Raw genomic sequence first — 18,346 nt, 5'->3', positions numbered from 1 at the left:
TATTAAATTAATAATACCTCTTCCATGATTTACGTGACAGTTAAATTTTGATTTACGCATTACCAGTTGTATAGTAAGTTCAACTCAGTTGTGCGCGCGGCCTTATGTGTGGGTAACCCTTGTACATATACAGTAACTTTGTGTGCGTGACAAGAGGTACAGTCGGGTACAATACAGTTATTTAGGGGTTGTACACGGGGGTTTAAAGAAAAACAGTTATTACGTAATTTAATGTTTATTTATTTATAATGATTATGAATCGCTATTTGAAAAATCAAAGGAGAATTATAAATTCTGACTCCAATGTCAAAATGTCTATAGTATTCTTCTTTTTTCTTTTGTACATGTCGACAAGTATTACGCCACATCCCTTCATCAATTTGACTTAAACGTTCATTTATGAGTTTCATTATTTTGTTATTTTGGTCGACATTATGCGAAGCAATATAACTTTTTAAAATTCCCCACACATTTTTTTTACATTATTATACTAGATTATACCTCTTTTTACATTCTTAGTCCACGTCAATTTGAAAAGACGTATGAAAAAATAATGAAAAACATTACATAGATATTTAATAATAATAAAAAGCTTTGAATGTCGTTTTATTTTTTGAAACGCTTTATCTGACTCCTTAATAATTTCTCCGCGAATTACTAGACATTTTCGTAAACGACTGTACCCATAAGAAAAAGTGATAAGAACACGTCATGCTCGGACGACGTCACTGTCACACGAATGAAAGTTGTATATTTACAAGCCGACGCACACATAGGGCCGCGCGCAAATCTGAGTTGAACTATCTATACCAACAAAGTAGGTCAATATAAATAGAGAACAAATGTTTTGATGATTTATTGCTAAGAGCGATTTCTAAATCATTTACAGTTTTAATAACCATACACCTCTGAAGTTGGCTTCTAATGACTTCACTTTAATCAAAATATAAAAATGAATATATTCCGACGAATTGAGAACTCCTTTTTGGGAAGTCGGTTAAAAATCCTACTGCGCATGCGCGAGGCTACAAATGGCTGACTTCAAAGAGGCAAAGTCATTTGTCAATTATTATTTTTAACTTCTAAACGCGCTTAGGTTTAATTTTGATGGCTAGAAGTTAAGCAACAGCCTGTATATTCTCATACTACTGGTTGAAGGTTTATGAAGAGAAGGCATTATCTACCTTTATGGATTTAGACAGAAAATCTCCTAACACCAGCTGTTCGCCGCGGTAAAACCTATATCTTGAGAGAAGACTACGCACCCGGATAAAATGTAGCCCTATATTATTCGATGATATTCAGAAAATCCTTTCACAAGTTTTGTGTGAAGTTATAATTATTTCCAATTCACAATTCATATTTGAAGAAAAAATACTTATAAGCAGTGAAATAGTATATTGAAATGGCATAATTCAATTCGATATCTACTTAGATCGGTGATAACGGTTTTATTAGAAAAAAATACAATAATCGTGACTTTGATAATAAACATTTCCTTTAATAATATTTTCATATTATTGTTGTGTATTTTATCAGTCTAAAGCCGTTAATGATGATAATCAGCGCTGTAAGTTGAATGCTCTTTTAATATTATCAGCTTATCTGATACTAAACTATGAGAAACTTGTCATACACGTATTTTTAAAGACATTTATGTGGAAAAAATATAATTAGTTTGGCGAATTCGTTAGTGACACTCCCATGGTACACGCGGATGTGCGGGGGAAGTTACTGTAAAAAGCGACGTTATAGAGGGTTGTCCCTTATGCCTCAAAACTATAATCGAGTATTTAATTTGCTTAATACATTCGTTTTATGGTGTAAGCAATATTAAGGTCAAGTTCCATCAAATCGGTCCACTAGGTGTACCATGAAAAAGTAAGAAACATCCACTTTCACTTAGTTAGACTAACCTCTTTTTGACAGCTATCTCCAGTAAGCAAATCCACAGATCAGTTATTGAAATCCAAAACAAGACGGTACACTCAATAATATTTTAGTGTCATTGCACTGTGTTGAGCGACCGCCAAGGATAGCACTAATACAGCTGGAATAGAATACAAACGTTGGTTCGTTTCCAATTTAGATACAAATCGTTTGAACTCTCAGTTTTGTCACATTTTTGTATCAATGACGTGTTTGTGGTAGAAATGGGAATCACTGAACTGTGGCTTACTTTGATATTTACGCTCGTGGTACGGGAAAAATGGGAAGATAAAAAAAATCGCACGCGTTTGACAGAAAATAAGAGGTCAGCGTTTATCGTGATATGGGCTTGTGATGAGATGGTGTGAAAGGCATGCTACAAAGAGTGTCATCGTCCTCCGAGCCTCTTTCCCCAACTATGTCGGGGTCGGCTTCCAGTCTGACCGGATTCAGCTGAGTACCAGTGCTTTACAAGAAGCGACTGCCTATCTGAGCTCCTCAACCCAGTTACCCGCGCAACCCAATACCCCTTGGTTAGACTGGTGTCAGACTTGCTGGCTTTTGACTACCCGTAACGACTGTCAAGGATGTTCAATGACAGCCGGGACCGGTTTAATAGGAAGATATATGAGAAAAATAATTTGTTTGACGGAAAAAATAGAGGTCAGCGTTTGTCATGGTATGGGCATGTGATGAGACGGTGTCAAACACATGCTAAAAAGAGTGTGCTAAGTATGAATGTGGAAGGATGGAGAGGCAGAGGTAGACCGAGGAAAAGATGGATTGATTGCCTGAAAGAGGATATGAAGCAGAAGGAAGTTGATATTAGATATAGAGAAATGGAAGAAAAATACATTTTGCACCGACTCCAAATGACTTGGGAACAGGGTAGGAAGAAGAAGAATTCGCTCGTGTTTCATGACTCAATGAAGAACCTTTATAATTGCATTTAAAAACGCAAAGTTTCGTATCGTGTTAGCTTTGGGTACTCCCTTATGAGGCAAATTTTCAAAAATCTTCAGTGCTTTATATAGGGGAGCGTTAAGAAAGGATTTCCTACGTTATAAAATATAGATGGATACTGAAGAGTATTCTCATATTGTTTGTTGCTAATTTCTTGTAGAAAACTTGCTAAGTCGTGTCACCTAATCTGCTTACCTAAATAATCTCCATAATTAAATACATGAAGTAACCTGATATTCCTATACATAAAGTTTTATGTAATAAGAGAGTTATGTACCTACGTTCTTCGTTTTCTTATAAGCATGACGTGCGATTTTTTGTTAAATAAACGAAATCTAATCGTTTTGGTAGTTTTATGTAACTTGTAACTGCTCAGGTTTCTTTGTGAATTGAACGTTTTTTTTAAACATTGATAGATGTCATTACTATTTGATTTCTTTTGATATTCGCTTTAGATATGATTGGATGAATAGAAATAAAAGGGACAACGTAATACCTCTCATCGAACTCAGTGGCGTGCACTTGGAGAGGCCTATGTCCAGCAGTGGACTGCGATAGGCTGATTATGATGATGATGAACGTAATACCTCAGATTACTGTAATACCTAATTATATCTATGAAATTAACGTGAAAAAAGCCTGCAGACATAATTGAGCAGAACACCATTCTGTTGAATTACTATTTAGAAAGTCGAGATTTTTGTTTTATATCAAAGAAATAATTTGAGTAATCCCCCCCATCCCGTTGCTAACCTCAATAGGTTTGACAACTGCGTACAAGGGGGTATATCAAGCTTAGCATTGGAAGCATTGCACAGCACAAACTGACGTGCAGTGTGCCGAAAATGTTCATACAAATATATTACTTCTAATATCTAACATGTTTAATTATATTAGTGTAGGAGCTAGGTAGGTAGACTAGCTTCAAATATTATAATACTGAAGCCTGTGTTTTTATTTCAAACAGGCCTTTGCAGAGTTTCGTGAAAAGTCAGGCAGTAGTTGCACGGTTCCAAAATGGCTAATTTCAAAGTCAAAGTCAAATCATTTATTTCATTTAGGCTTTCACAAGCACTTATGAACGTCAAAACCCTATCTCTAGTAAGGAAGTCATAGCATAGATGGATCGGTTATTAAAATCCTGCGTTAATTTATCAACGAGTTATGTATATTTTCGTTGCTAAAAAGAGATCCTCGATGTATCTATAGGGGAAGTAATTAATCCTATTATGAAAATTGCTTCGAAGTTAGTCAACCATTGTATGAAAGCGTGGGACTTTAATCCGGTCGAATCGCCCACGGGATGATGAAAAATGTTGAATGAGAATGTATTTTTAAGGTTAAAATAGGTAATGTTCAAATACTAGTATAAACTCTTTGATCTGAAGGGTAATCCTAGTGCTTATAAATTGAGAAAAAAAATGTATGTACTGCAATCGGTCCATGTTATAAATGGGGTATCATCATGTGTAAATATAGAAAAAATAGCTTAGGAAAAAACTTCAAATGGAGCCACACCCCTTTTGGGTTAGTAGAAATTTCGGACACATTACGAAATCTTATTAATGAATGTGTTTGTTTTTTACGCTCTGAATGTAGCTCTTTCTGTTAAACTACCGAACCTATTTACATGCAATTACATAACCTGTACTAAAATACAGTTTGAGTACGTTTTTTTTTACGACGTCAAAAATCATCAAATGACCCCTCCCGCTGTGGGTTAGCAGCGGTGAGGGAGTGTCAGACTCTTACTGACTAAAAACCGTCGTGTTCCGTCGTAGGCCTTTTATGTACCAGAGCCGCGGTAACTCTTTCGAACAAGCCCGCAGCCCCGGCTGAGTACGTCTTCCAGTTAAAACAAATACTATTTCTAAAATATATGCATACATAATAAATAGCAAAACACTGCAACAGATAGTGTTGTGCATATAAACAGCCGAGGTTATCGACACCGACCTAGAGGTGTAAACATCTTGTTTGTTATGCCTTATCGATAAGTTGAGAGCTCTATTGTGTAGTACTTATGAAACTGTACGCGTATTGGCTGTCTCGATTGCATCCTGAGGGAACTACTTTACTGACTTGCTTTATTTACTAAAGACTTCAAAATAAAGAGCATCTTTCGATATTTTATGGGAAATCCGGCACCCGCTGTAGGTACAGAGTGAGGGAGTGTCAGACTCTTACTGACTAAAACCCACCATGTTCCTTCTGAAGCCCTTTATGTACCAGCGCCGCGGTAACTCGCGCTAACAATCCCATAGCCCGAATAACGAGCACCTTCGGTCATCATCTGTTTAGCCTTTTTCAAGTATGTTAGGATCGACTTCCAGTCTAACTGGATGCATTGAGTACCAGTGTGCCACATGGAGCGACTGCCTATCTGAACTCCTCAACCCAGTTACCTGGGCATCTCGATACCCCTTGGTCACCTTCTGTAAATTTTTGTGGCGCAACAATCTAATCTATTTTCTTTGTTAGGGTTCAAAATAACTCCTTACTAATGTCATTCAATTCGGTCCAGCAGTTTAGGCGATAAAGTGTTACATACAAACATAATTTTGCATTCATATCACAAAAGAAATGGGCGTTGCTCCACGTAACCCAGATACCTTGGTTAAATTGGCACAGAAACAGTTATTTAATATAAATAAAGAAAAACACACTGAACTGCCAAAAGATTTCATTCTTAACTAATGGTTTGTTGTTATCAATATTTTGTTAAACACATGGTTAATAAAAAATGTATTTTTAGTATGAATATTGAGATACCTACTATAAAAAACGTTTGGAAATGACCTCATTTCGGTTAACCTTATAATTCAAGCAAATTGGTTTGCTCGACTGCCAAAAAAGGCTGTCTTATGCCTGATTTATCCTTCAAAAACCAAGTAAAACCACGTTAAACCATCTAGTATTACAAAAAATAAAAATCCACGTTAAAAAAAGCTTGTTTTTCATTTTATCTCTGGCAACACGACAAAATGTATGAGTCATGGAGTTAAAAATAAAACGAAACGCCAACGCTGGGAAATAGTTGTTATTCTGATACTGTCCTTGGCTATATCTACCTGTAAACAGAGCTAGTTTTTACACGTTTTCTGTGCGTTTTGTTTATGATTTTCGTAAGTAAGTTGATATGCGTAGTAGTGGGGAAAATCTTGTTGGTTTTTGGGCAGTGATAACTGGATTTTTGTCTAGGTATCATTTTGAAATAGCTTTCACTAGCGGGTTTAGCAGATTCCTGAGAGAACTACTTCGCCTAGTCGGATAAAAAGTAGATTATTATAGTATTTCGCGATAAATGGGCTACTAAAGCACACTGAAATCATTTTTCAAATTGCAACTGAGATTGTAACCTAGAATTGTAGAACCTATTATTTAGAATCATAATTTAATGCAAAAACAAATATTTTTGTAATACATACCTACAATTCTCATAAATCTTCTCACTTGCAATGAGTCCTAAGTAGGTCTTTTGGAGAAAAACTGTGTATTTACTCATGTAAAATCGTACTTTATACTAATGTGAAATTATTTATTGTTACAGATTCAACAAGCAGGTTCAAGCAACATGCACACTTTAGCCCAGTCGGCTCAACCCCAAATATTGGGTAAGCATCCTTACTCTATAACGTCAATGAAAATATACAATGCAAGTTGACCTAGCAAGATTTCGAGGCGAAATAAATCCATTATTTGAGAACTAGCTTCCACCAGCGGTTCACCCTCTTCCTAACGGAACTATTTCCTGAACCCTATATAAAGTAACCTATGTTAACCCATGTATAAGCTTTATTACTGCCAAGTTTCATCAAAATCTATCCCAATAAGCATGCATTTAGCATGGAAGAGAAGATACAAACTTCTGCATTTATGCTATCATTAGTAGTACTCATACTGGTGTAATTCACTTATGTACTAGCTGATCTATATTCCTTATATAACCCTCTACTTTACCCCACAGACATACGTTCCCCAGCGGGGCCCACAACCCTGCTCTCAGTAGGAGGCGGGAGCTTCGCCCGCACGGCCGCGCGGCCGGCAGCGGGGCCCGTCATCAACTACCTGAAGACCGGCGCCGTGCAGTATGCTGCTAAACAGCCGCCGCCCCAGCAGGTGCCGCAGAGGCTTAAGGTTGGTTGAGCTGAGATATTTACCTGACTACGAAGAGGAAACATTTATTTCGTTAATATACTATGAAGTCTTACAACTATGTACAAAACAAAAGGAAGAACTTATTAAGTTCTACCGATTCTCCGTAGTCTCATCCAAAATGAAAATCAAAAATCGTTTTCTTGGCTGCAAAACAGCACTTTCTGAACTTCAGGAATATACAAAAGACAGTCCCCAAAACGCCCACTCTTCACCACTTCTTATGTGTTTTTGGGAAAAGGAATCTAAAGGAACTACTGGCCATACCCATATAAAAAATTAGCCTTTGCTACAAAGATTTATCAAAATCCATTCAGCTGTTACTGAAGAATTTACACATGAAGTGTTAAACAGCAACAAAGTGATCGATTCTACAAAGATTATGGGTAGGTGCTAGACACAGGCTGCTTGTGTTGAAAATTAATGAGGAGGCCTATGTTCAGCAGTGGACATCCTATGACTATAAGATGGCGATGATAATGTTGATAAAGAACCTTCTGAGGCTTACATTATTGACATTTTAGCAGTTGACACCTTCCCAGTGTCCTTTCAACTTTTCTCCCCCAAAACTTCATACCAACGTTACCAAAATGGCAATCAAAACATTTCAGAACCAGTCTTTATTTATTTATAGACTCGTGAGAACATACTTTGTATGTACCACACATATGTACAGTACCTATATTATTCTTAAACATTGTATTACGCACTTGGTTCATAAATTCGCTGTTGGTGTAGGTCCTGCGTGTATTTTTAGACTTTTATGTACAACAGGATTATTTATACACAAGTTGTTATTTACTTAATTGGTTAGCTTAGTCATATTGTAATTGTGAATTGTTTTTTATGATCTTTTCCTGGTAAAATGATTGCACTGATAAATCGATGTGATGATTCCCGCGTGAGGAAACTACTTCTCCAATACGGATAAAATTGTAGCCTGAGTTACTTGAAATGAAATGAAATACGTTTATTCACGCTTGTGACAACAAATAAATAAAAGTAAAATGTACAAAAAGTTAGGAAAAAAAGAGAGAGAAATACAATTAGAAATACAGTAGGTAACGGGAAATATGTGTCACACCCCACGTGAAACGGCCCTCGCTCAGCATAATGCTGAGACCCTGAACGGGACAAAAGCCTCAGCGCTGATTTTCAGCGAGAGCCGAAACTTCTTCTAATATCGGCTGTCTGCTAGTGAAAGTTGCATCAAAAATCGGGCTAGCAATTCCAGGGTTAGGACCAAAAAGTATATCTAAATACCAATTCTCGAAGCCTATAATTGAATAGTACTTTATGTCGGGTAGGGGCAGTGACCCTTAAGTTTGTTTCGTCGTTTCTTCTCAGGCATCAGTCAGTTAGGAAATGCCGACCCCAGCGTTCTTAAAGTGACGTGTAAAAGTGATGTAATGTCCAATTTTAAAAATAAACGATTTCATTTCAGTCTTTTAAGAGAACTATGACCTTTATGACCAGCTAATAAAATAATTCTATTGTCAATATATTACTAATAAATTTAATTGATTGATTGAAGAAGTACATTGTGACAACATAGGCTGAAATATTTAGATATTATCTTATCCATGACCTGCATTATCGCGTATAAACAATGTGTAATCAATAATATATGTTTATTACTTTGTTTTGTTTATGTAATATACTGTTATAAGTTGTAGGAGTTATGTAATAGTACATGCTAAGGTTAAGCAGTAATTACTTCTTTGAAAATGCATTGAAAGTTTTAGAATGACTTTGTAACTTAGTATGTGAATAGTCTATTGAAACAGTTATATGTAGGTTTTGTTATATAATAATAATAATGTATCCTGATTGTTTCAAATATAACTTTGAATTATTTCAATTGTTTCAAGTATATCATGGTTTTTCGTGACTTATAAATTCTACAATGAATAGTTCTAACACGCAACTCTGAATTTTAGCCCTTTTTTGAGCAAGTTGATCTTTTGTTCTTCTTCAATCAATCTTTATTTGTGTAATTGGAACAAAATACAGGTCTTTATAAAAATAAAGTCGAACTCTGTCTCCTACCAACGAAATTAGTTAACAAATACATATCTAGCCTTCAAATATGATCCTTTACCACAAACAATTGCTATAGCCACACCAAAAGACTTCAAAAACATATTTTAACAAATACCAACCTTCAACAGGCACTACCACCACAACAGGCCAACTTAGGGGCCTTACCCGCGGCCCTAGAGCGCCAATCCCCCGCCCCCGCACCTCTAGCAACACCCCCCGGCGTGGGAGTGGGCCCAGGGGCCCAGCAGCAGGCCGCCGGTCAGTTCCAGCGTCTGAAGGTGGAAGATGCTCTGTCGTACCTTGATCAAGTCAAGTACAAGTTTAATACGCAACCCCAAGTCTATAATGACTTTCTGGATATCATGAAGGAATTCAAGAGTCAGACGTAAGTTATATTTTTAGTTATTTTTTTGTATATTTTTTGGCTAAAATTCGTCTTGTGTTAGAATGACACCAAATCTTATTACAATTCCAAATCTTATTACAATAAACATAAGTTCTCAAAGTCTTTAAAAATTAAAAATCATTTTTATTGGACACACTCAGAGACATTTAATGATTACTTAAGCTGTTCCTTAGTACAGATTTTCTATGAGAATCTGTCACTAAGGAGTGACTTAAGTAATCATTAAATGTCTCTGAGTGTGGGGGTAAGACTATAGATTTAAATAGAGTTTGGACTTTAAATATTAAACCTCAGGACAAAAACCTATGTAACTATTTAATTACATATAATTATTATGAATTAGTCAATCCTACATACATATCATTATAGGATTAGTAAGAAGTCAATTTAAAGATCCTGAGGTTATTTTTATATTATAAAAGTATTCTATACTTATTATTGTATAATATGTCTAAAACAGGTATATCTTTAATTTTTAATTCAATGTTGTTTCGCATTTTTGTGGTTTAAATCTTTTTCAATGTTAAATGTTGTTTATATGTTTAAGTATACTTATGTATTTTGTATTCTTCAATTACTGTCTTCTCTTCATTCGTCGGCTAAGCATGAAATTCAGGGTTCGATTCCTGTTTTGTTAAAAGCTATTATGCATGTACCGTTCTAAAATTATGTGTACCTACTACAGTTATATGTATGTATATTTATTTTCATTTAAAGAGTTTTTATTATATTATGTAGGTTCAAAGTTTAGTTTACATATTTCAAGAAGCACGATTTGTATGCATTTGATTAAATGTATTCTTTCATCCTAATTACGTAACAACCGACTTCCCAAAAAGGAGGTTTTAATTTTTAAATGAGCATTTTCTTTACAACTTATAAATTAATACACAAAAAGAATGTAGTCTATATAAACTAAACATATCCAGAATATACATATTTTTTTGGGGATGAAATCCGACATTATTTTTGTTTTACGTAATTATGGTGTCAGATTTATGTATATTTAAGTATTTTTGTGTATATTTGTTATATGTACTAGTTTTAAGCAATTTTTAAATTGGACATTTGACAATATATTTTCAAAAAATTTAAATTCAACAACTCAAAATGATGACAACAATTACCGTTTGAAAACAATGAAAAATTCAATGGCTGCAAAATATTTGTATCTGAATACTTACCTATTTATTTAATATTCACCTTGCAACAATATCCACCATCTTAATTTTAGTTCGTATTCCAGTATCGACACCCCGGGAGTCATCACCCGGGTATCGAACCTGTTTAAAGGGCATCCGGAGCTGATTGTGGGATTCAACACATTTTTGCCGCCGGGATATAAGATTGAAGTACAGAGTAATGGACAGGTGAGATAATTTTTTTATTAGAACTAACTTCAGCTCTTGGTTTCACGCCTATTTACCCGTTTGTGAAAAACTAGCTTGAAATTCGCGGTTTTATCCCAGTTCTGAAAGAACTAATTCCCTTACCCGGATGGGAATAAAAAAGTCGTCTATTGTACCTAACCAATTTTCAGCCAAATCGGTTTAGCCGTTCATGAGTTATAACAATAATTGTAGCTAAGACGACTTTCGACAAAATATGAGAATAAAAAATGTTTTCAATGACTTTGCCAGTATGGAATTATACACTCTGAACGAGGCTCTTGTAAATGAAAACATATACAACAATATAAAATGGTAAATTAATCAGTCGCATTGAAAAAAAAATAAAGACTTGCAAAACCTAATTTGCTATTTTCCAGCTCATTTTTTAAACAGCTACATAAAATCCCTTCGTCAAAGTCAAGTAAACATTTAAACATATCTTAACATTTAGATCTTAACATAAAACTTGCGAAAACATATTATTATGCAAGTCATAGCAAGTTATGAGTCGAGTATTTGCAAAAAACAACCGTTTTTATTGCAGTATTTTTTTGCTGTTGTTTTGTAATTTGATATGGTTAATGAGTTCTTGGAAAATATTGAGTAACTTACTTGAATTTACATTGGTAAAACGATAGCTTAAAGTTTGTTAGAACGGGGCTGGATTGGTATTTTGGTTAGGCTATGTAACGGAAAAGGGCAATAGAAAGAAGATAAGAGTTTTGTTAATTAGTTTTAGGCTGCCTTTCCACTCGTATTGCTCCGTTTCTTCACACCGTAGCCCCGCTCTGTGGATAAGCAGCCTCAGTTTGTTTCGGTGCTGCGTCTTTAAAAAATAGAAAATTAGGTTTTAGTTAGGATCTATATTATTGAGTTTTGTAAAATAGGACTGGATACAAACTGGAGAGGCCCTTGTCCAGGAGTGGGACAGTTAGGGCTATTTAAACAAAAGGATTATATGAACACAGAATTGTTTCTATTGGAAAGATTACCCTCGTACATACCCCCAACTGGAAACGTTAATTTAAATATAATTTTAAAGACATTTTCCTAATATATTCCTCTATTACCCAGGTATCAGTGTCGATGCCGTCTCCGACCGGGTTCGGCGGCGGCGTGGTGTTAGGGGTGCAACACCCGCCGCCTCCCCCGCCGCAGTTGGTACATCTTTTGCCGGTTGCACAGTGAGTATTGTTTATATTTATCATTAAAACACACACGCGGACACGGACGCTGTCCCGTGGAACTGCTCCCGTACTCAGATTAAGAAGTAATGGCGTCTAGGACGATTTCGCAAACAGAGGCTGTTTTGAGCAAATCTTGCTACATATATTTTTTTACAGGAATTCTAGCATATGAATAACACAAGAACGTGATCATAATTCAAATACATTTTAAAAATGTAGTTCTAAATTGTAAATGTGAAATAATTTTCTATGCAATATGTATGAAAACGCGAGCTATGGCGTAATATAAGCTTATAATATCAATAAAAAATTGAATAAATTATTCCATCAAAACGATAAATGCAAGTGACATTATTCTTAGATGCTATACCAAATGAATATGACAGTGTAATTTATTTTTGACCTAGTCGACTACCCAATTGCTTAGTTTTCTTTATAACTCGGAACTGGCAAGGAACAAGTAAACTACAAATAAATTCATACACAGTTGATAACCGTCTTTCTATTATGTAAATCAGGACGTCCACTCGCAGTGACGCAACACAGCTGTTCAAGTTCATTGACCTGGCCGCCATTTTTGTTGCCATGTAGCTTCATTTATTTTGTTGTCGAGTTATTTTTGATCTGGCTGTGTTTAGAAGGGAATTATAGATATTCAGTTAGGTTGTGAAGTGTTATTGTTAAATTCGTAACTGTAATAGTGATATTTACTGTGTAACTGATGGATAAGTGGGTGGGGTCAAAGATAGAGGAAATTGTCAATATGTTTTGGTCGAAGTAAATTTTTAACCGAATTTCCCTATTATGACGTCCAAGCCTAGCTTCGAAGGCGCAAAAAGGAGGTTTCTGAATTCGAATGCATATATTTTAAGTTCTTTTATGAGAAGTTAACTTTGCGTTTACATTATTCTGCTACTGGAATAATCCCTTTCTTTATTTTCCTTGCATTTGTAAATATGTAGGTACTTCAATTCTTTTATTTACAAAATCAACTTGATTTTCTTTTCTGTCTAAGTAAAATATACAGACTATAGCGTGTCATTTTGTTTACAGGGAGGCTGAGAAAGAAGCAGTTCGTAGAGCTAACTACTCTAACATGGAAATGTAAGTTTGTTTACTTTATCTCCACTTAAATTCCACTGTTTTAAATGTAAAATGTAGAGTTTGTTACACCACTTCTTTTTCCCAACAAAACACATAGGAAGTGGTGAAGGGTGGGCGTTTTGAGGGCTGTCTTTTGCATATCTGAATAAATGACTTATGATTTTGAATGCATGGATGAGTCTGCAACCTTCATGGTTTACCTTCATTATTACATGGACTAATAAGTCTTCTCTTGGAAAAAACCTTCATTTTAGGCCCTTCTTTTTAATACCATATTTGACTATATTCTCTCAAGTACATCTTTACTCATTAACCTCATTTTTATTACGCAGGTCAGTAAACAACGCGATAGTACACAATCTATCAGTGAACGCGGCGCCAACCAACACGCTGCACCAGATCTCTCAGGCACATCAGCAGATTGAGGCCGCCGCTATACATCATGCTGCTGCTCCTGGTAAGTTACACAAGAAAAAAAGAAAATATATTTATTTATTAAAGGGTTTACAAACAGCTTCTGTGTAATGTGATAAAGAGTACAATTTCTGTTATTACTAGGCCAATTACAGGTTAACCAAATAATAAAAAAACATATTTATTTGCTTATTTATAAAGCATACACACATCTTATGCAGAGGAAATTTTAAAGTAAACAAAGTACATTTATGTCCAAGTTCAGCGATTGCTATGATTTTTTAAGGTAAATTTTCAAAGTAAGCAGTTTGTAAGTTGTCTTGGGGTGAACTTACTACTGTACTTGTATAAAAAGTAACTAAAATGCCAGGTTTCATCAAAATCATCTCAGCTATTTGCTCATGGAGAAGTAACAAACATATACATAAATTGTATGATGTGATTTTTGTAAATAAATCTAAGTAATGGTTTAATGTTGTGGTTTTTATCTAAAAATAATAAATTACAATAACTTCCCTCACGATTGAATGAAAATATATCAAAATAAATTCAAAGTTTTTCCTTGTCGAATATAATTTCATATCACTACCACATTTTTACAAACCCAAAATGATGAAATTAATTACCGATTGATATCACATGATAAAAACTAGCGGCTGCTCTTTTGAGTTCTGACTGTTTACCTACAACATACCCCTTATATTACCCTATATTTACCTGTACTATAGGCGTTACCTTTTACCCTACAGGGTCAGCGGCGACGAACCCGCCGCATGTGGCTCCGGCGCCGCCCAGCCAGCCGGTTGAATTCAATCACGCTATTGAATATGTTAATAAGATTAAGGTGAGTTTTATAAATAAAATTATATAGGGATAAAATGTATTTACACTACATAGATTTTTTTTCCTGAAGTACGAGATATGAGTGTTACTAAATCATTACAGAAATAATATCTTGGAAATCATAGACAAAGTTATCAATCACTGTGCAAAATAAGCTCATGTGTTTATTTTTTTAAACTGGTATTTCTTTTTTCTGTCAACAAAATGACCCAAAAAAGTTGGTCAGCCGATCATTCATGAAAAACTGCTTACATCTCTGTGATGGGGTTTTATTTAGTTACCCAATCAAAATAAAACCGAAATGTGATATATCATATATCTTAATTAAATGCAGCATTTCAACAATTCCTTAATACATATGCAGGTGAACATTGTTATCCACCCAAAATGATGAAATTAATTACCGATTGACACCCAATGATAAAAACTTGCGGCTGCTCTTTTGAGTTCTGATTACACCTCTCCCAATATCCCTAGACCCCCACAAACAAACAAAAATACTAATATTTCCTATATATATTTGTCTTACAGTCCCGCTTTTCTCGTCAACCGGATAAGTACAAGAGGTTCTTGGAGATTTTGCACGCGTACCAGCGAGGACATCGGGAGATGAAGGAGCCGCAAGCTAAGCAGCAAACTGAACAGGAGGTTTATTCTCAGGTTTGTAAACCTACCATTATTAATTGTATTACATACTTAACTTCTGATTTCCGCTATCTTCCCAAGTAATTTGGGGTCGTCGCAATATGTATTTTGCTTCCATTTGTCTCTGTCAGACGTCAAATTAATATCCACTCCCATACAACTGTATTTTTCAAGATGTAAGATTTGTAAAATCAAAATGTACATAATCAATTTTGGGGGAACTACTCCCATCAAGTTTTCAGGGTAACATGTACCTCTATGCTGAATTTCATGTCAGTCGGTTCCGGAGTTTTGCAAAGCATAACATACAGTTACTTATGCATTTATAAATGCCCTAAAATAAATACACTCAAAAGTTAAGGGGATTATCAAATGACTGACTTCAGGGAGTCAAAGTTATTACGAGATTTCTATCTTCTTATCGTTACAGATTAATTAAATGCGATAAATGCCCTTAAATTAATTAATAATAAAGTTACCTCGAGACAATGATGACAAACCGTGCGATGTGCAATCAACAGATTGTCTGTGGTGATACACGCATGCTGCCTTCCTACTGAAAGTCTCTTTAACAACCCAAATCTCCTTAATTTCCTTACATCATTTACCAACAAATATTTTTATTATGTTTAGGTGGCGAAATTATTTGAGAATCAAGAGGATCTCTTAGCAGAGTTCGGTCAGTTCCTGCCGGACGCCAAGGCGGTGAGCAAGCCGCCAGAACGCGAGAGACATTATGTACGCGACAACCCAACGCCACAGCACCATCAGGTATGTTATTTTATACTAGCTTCCGCCAGCGGCTTCGCCCGCGTGGTGTGTTGATAAAAAGGCGCCAATGTATAATCCAGGGTACCTATCTACATATCAAATTTGAACCAAATCAGTGCAGCGTTTTTGCGTGAAAGAAATACATCCATACACTCTTACAAACTTTCACTTTTATAATATCAGTAGGATAATAAAATATGAGATATAGGCTAAGGCTTATGGCCTTTGTGCATCAGTGGGACAGTATTGGCTTATAAAAAAATACAATTTCACACAAACATACATTGTTCTTGAAGTTTCACCGGCATCCCGTGAAAATTACTTCCAATATCTGGATGAAATATAGTCACCCAGAGTTAGTTATCTATTACTAAAGTATGTGTTCTTTTGCTGCAGCCACCTCGAGTGGAGAGCGAGCCGGAACGCTTCCCGCCCGCCGCCTCGCCGCCGCCACATCATCATCATGCTCCTGTAAGTATACTACTTATTTACACAGAAATACATAAATAAAAACTATTTTTTCATACTACGAATGTAAATTTTTAGGCTACATTTGCATTTTGAAGTAACTGATTAATAAAATCGACAAAAAAAGAAAATCCAAATACAAAACTTTGTATTTTTGAGTATTATTTACGCGAAAAGATCATTGATTTAGTTAAAAATAACGTAGTTGACCTACTTTTTGTGTCCAATCATAAACTCGACAACAAAAATATACCTTGAAGATTTATTTAGTAAAAAAAAATGTTTTAGCTATAAAGTTTACACCTTTAGAGTAGTTATCAGTAGCACTTAACTAAAGGTATACAATCTTAATATTTTACGACTACAGATTTTAACTCGGTTTAAAAATAAAATGTGACTAAAATCAACATAAATAACAAATAATTCATCAACAGATCTGTTATTTTAAGCAGCAGTTTATTTGCTTAAAATAATGATTGAATGATAGAATGTATTTCAGTGAAAAGATCTATCAAGATTAGCTTTTGTTAAGTGCTTACTCAAAGCATAAACTTGTTGAAATTTAAAAGTACAGGATTTCCCAAAGATTGCAAACAATGTATTAACATTACGACATGACATGTGACAAAATATCACGCGAGTTATCAGATAACAATATAAACGTGATTCAACTGTAACATCTGATATCATTGTTTATGTAGCTGATAGTGAAATTTAAATAATAATGTAGTTTTTAGATATTATTGTCGTCTTGAAGTGTATGTTATTAAAGTTTTAAGTGACACTAAATACTTTGGACTGGCACATCTCACAGAATTATGTGTCCAATTTATTGCATTAATTATAATAAAAAATAAAAATTGAAAACTTATTTATATAAAATATGTAACTCAAAACAATGTACAAATAAAAAGAAAAATAAACATCTGAATTGAAAATCTCTTCTTATTGAGAAGTTGGTCAAGAACATGAACATACTCCTAAGTTTTACAGTTATTTGAAGAACAAGTTGTACATTTTTCATTTTTATTTATATTCACTGATTAAACAAGATTTGAAACACTCTGTTATTCTCCCATGACGAAAACAAATGTATATTTTCTACGTATGTATCTCTTAATATAATATCTAACTGGTTAACATTTCCCACACAGCAGCAGCTACCAAAACACCCGAGTTCGACATCAAGTACAGTGACGCAGCCGCATCAGCATCTCAAGAGATCTCCCAGTTTCACCTCCTCCAGTCAGATGGGTAAGTTTATTTAACTATACGTAAGTATAACTAGGTCATATAACTTATCTTTAGATTTTTCTAGGACATTTGATTTGGATATAAATTATGTTTGCATCTTTAGACCTTGTCAAATATTTTTGTACTTTGAAATTACCAGACATTTTGAGCAATGGAAGGGTAAACCTTTGTATATTTTAAAAAATATTCATTTTTGTGTTAGCTAAACCTGTTGGGTGCAAAATCAAGTTTATTTCAAAAGTAAAGTCAAAAGTAGTTCAAGTCTATTATTAGTTCAAGTTGTATTCTCTAAGTTTTACACAGACAGCTACTAAGTTCCAAGTTATTTATTTTATTTAGACTTTAGACACATAATCATCAGAGCTTTTTCCTATTATGTTAGAGTCGGCTACCAGTCTAATCGGATGCAGCTGAGTACCAGTGTATTACAAGGAGCGACTGCCTATATGACCTTCTCAACCCAGTTATATCATGTAGACACAAGCACTTGTAAATTACAAAAGCCATGTTAACTAAAATATGACCTTTTTCTCCCTACAGCAGTGGGAGCCCCGCCAGCGAAGAAGTCCCGCGTATCAGGGCTGACAGGCGCCACGGTCCGCGACGTGTCGTACGCGGAGGCGTCGAAGCTGGCCACGGTGCACGACTTCAACTTCTTCGACAGGGCTCGCAAGGCACTGCGCTCGCAGCACGTCTATGATAACTTCTTGAGGTAAAGAAATAGAATACTGGTTAAGTAGGAAATAAATACAAGTAGAATAATTAACTTGCAC

General features: G+C 35.1%; 1 protein-coding gene across 10 annotated transcripts in view; it reads left to right on the top strand.

Annotated features, from left to right (window-relative positions):
• Nucleotides 1-18,346, top strand: part of LOC110382249 (paired amphipathic helix protein Sin3b) — a 41,188-nt gene that overhangs the window by 9,631 nt on the left and 13,211 nt on the right. For 6 of the 10 annotated variants that reach the window (XM_064042180.1, XM_064042181.1, XM_064042179.1 and 3 more), the window contains exons 3-15: nt 6,443-6,506; nt 6,860-7,029; nt 9,219-9,475; nt 10,731-10,866; nt 11,962-12,071; nt 13,128-13,178; nt 13,511-13,635; nt 14,342-14,436; nt 14,967-15,095; nt 15,714-15,851; nt 16,248-16,322; nt 17,474-17,573; nt 18,114-18,285. In XM_064042180.1, the coding sequence (XP_063898250.1) occupies nt 6,443-6,506; nt 6,860-7,029; nt 9,219-9,475; nt 10,731-10,866; nt 11,962-12,071; nt 13,128-13,178; nt 13,511-13,635; nt 14,342-14,436; nt 14,967-15,095; nt 15,714-15,851; nt 16,248-16,322; nt 17,474-17,573; nt 18,114-18,285 (1,622 nt within the window). The remainder of the gene's footprint in view (nt 1-6,442; nt 6,507-6,859; nt 7,030-9,218; nt 9,476-10,730; nt 10,867-11,961; nt 12,072-13,127; nt 13,179-13,510; nt 13,636-14,341; nt 14,437-14,966; nt 15,096-15,713; nt 15,852-16,247; nt 16,323-17,473; nt 17,574-18,113; nt 18,286-18,346) is intronic. The other 4 variants (XM_064042188.1, XM_064042187.1, XM_064042184.1 and 1 more) reach the window with 2 other exon arrangements.

The sequence above is a fragment of the Helicoverpa armigera genome, chromosome 27 (genome assembly GCF_030705265.1).
Source record: "Helicoverpa armigera isolate CAAS_96S chromosome 27, ASM3070526v1, whole genome shotgun sequence".
Classification (NCBI taxonomy): domain Eukaryota; kingdom Metazoa; phylum Arthropoda; class Insecta; order Lepidoptera; family Noctuidae; genus Helicoverpa; species Helicoverpa armigera.
This window is presented reverse-complemented; position numbering and strand designations above follow the sequence as displayed.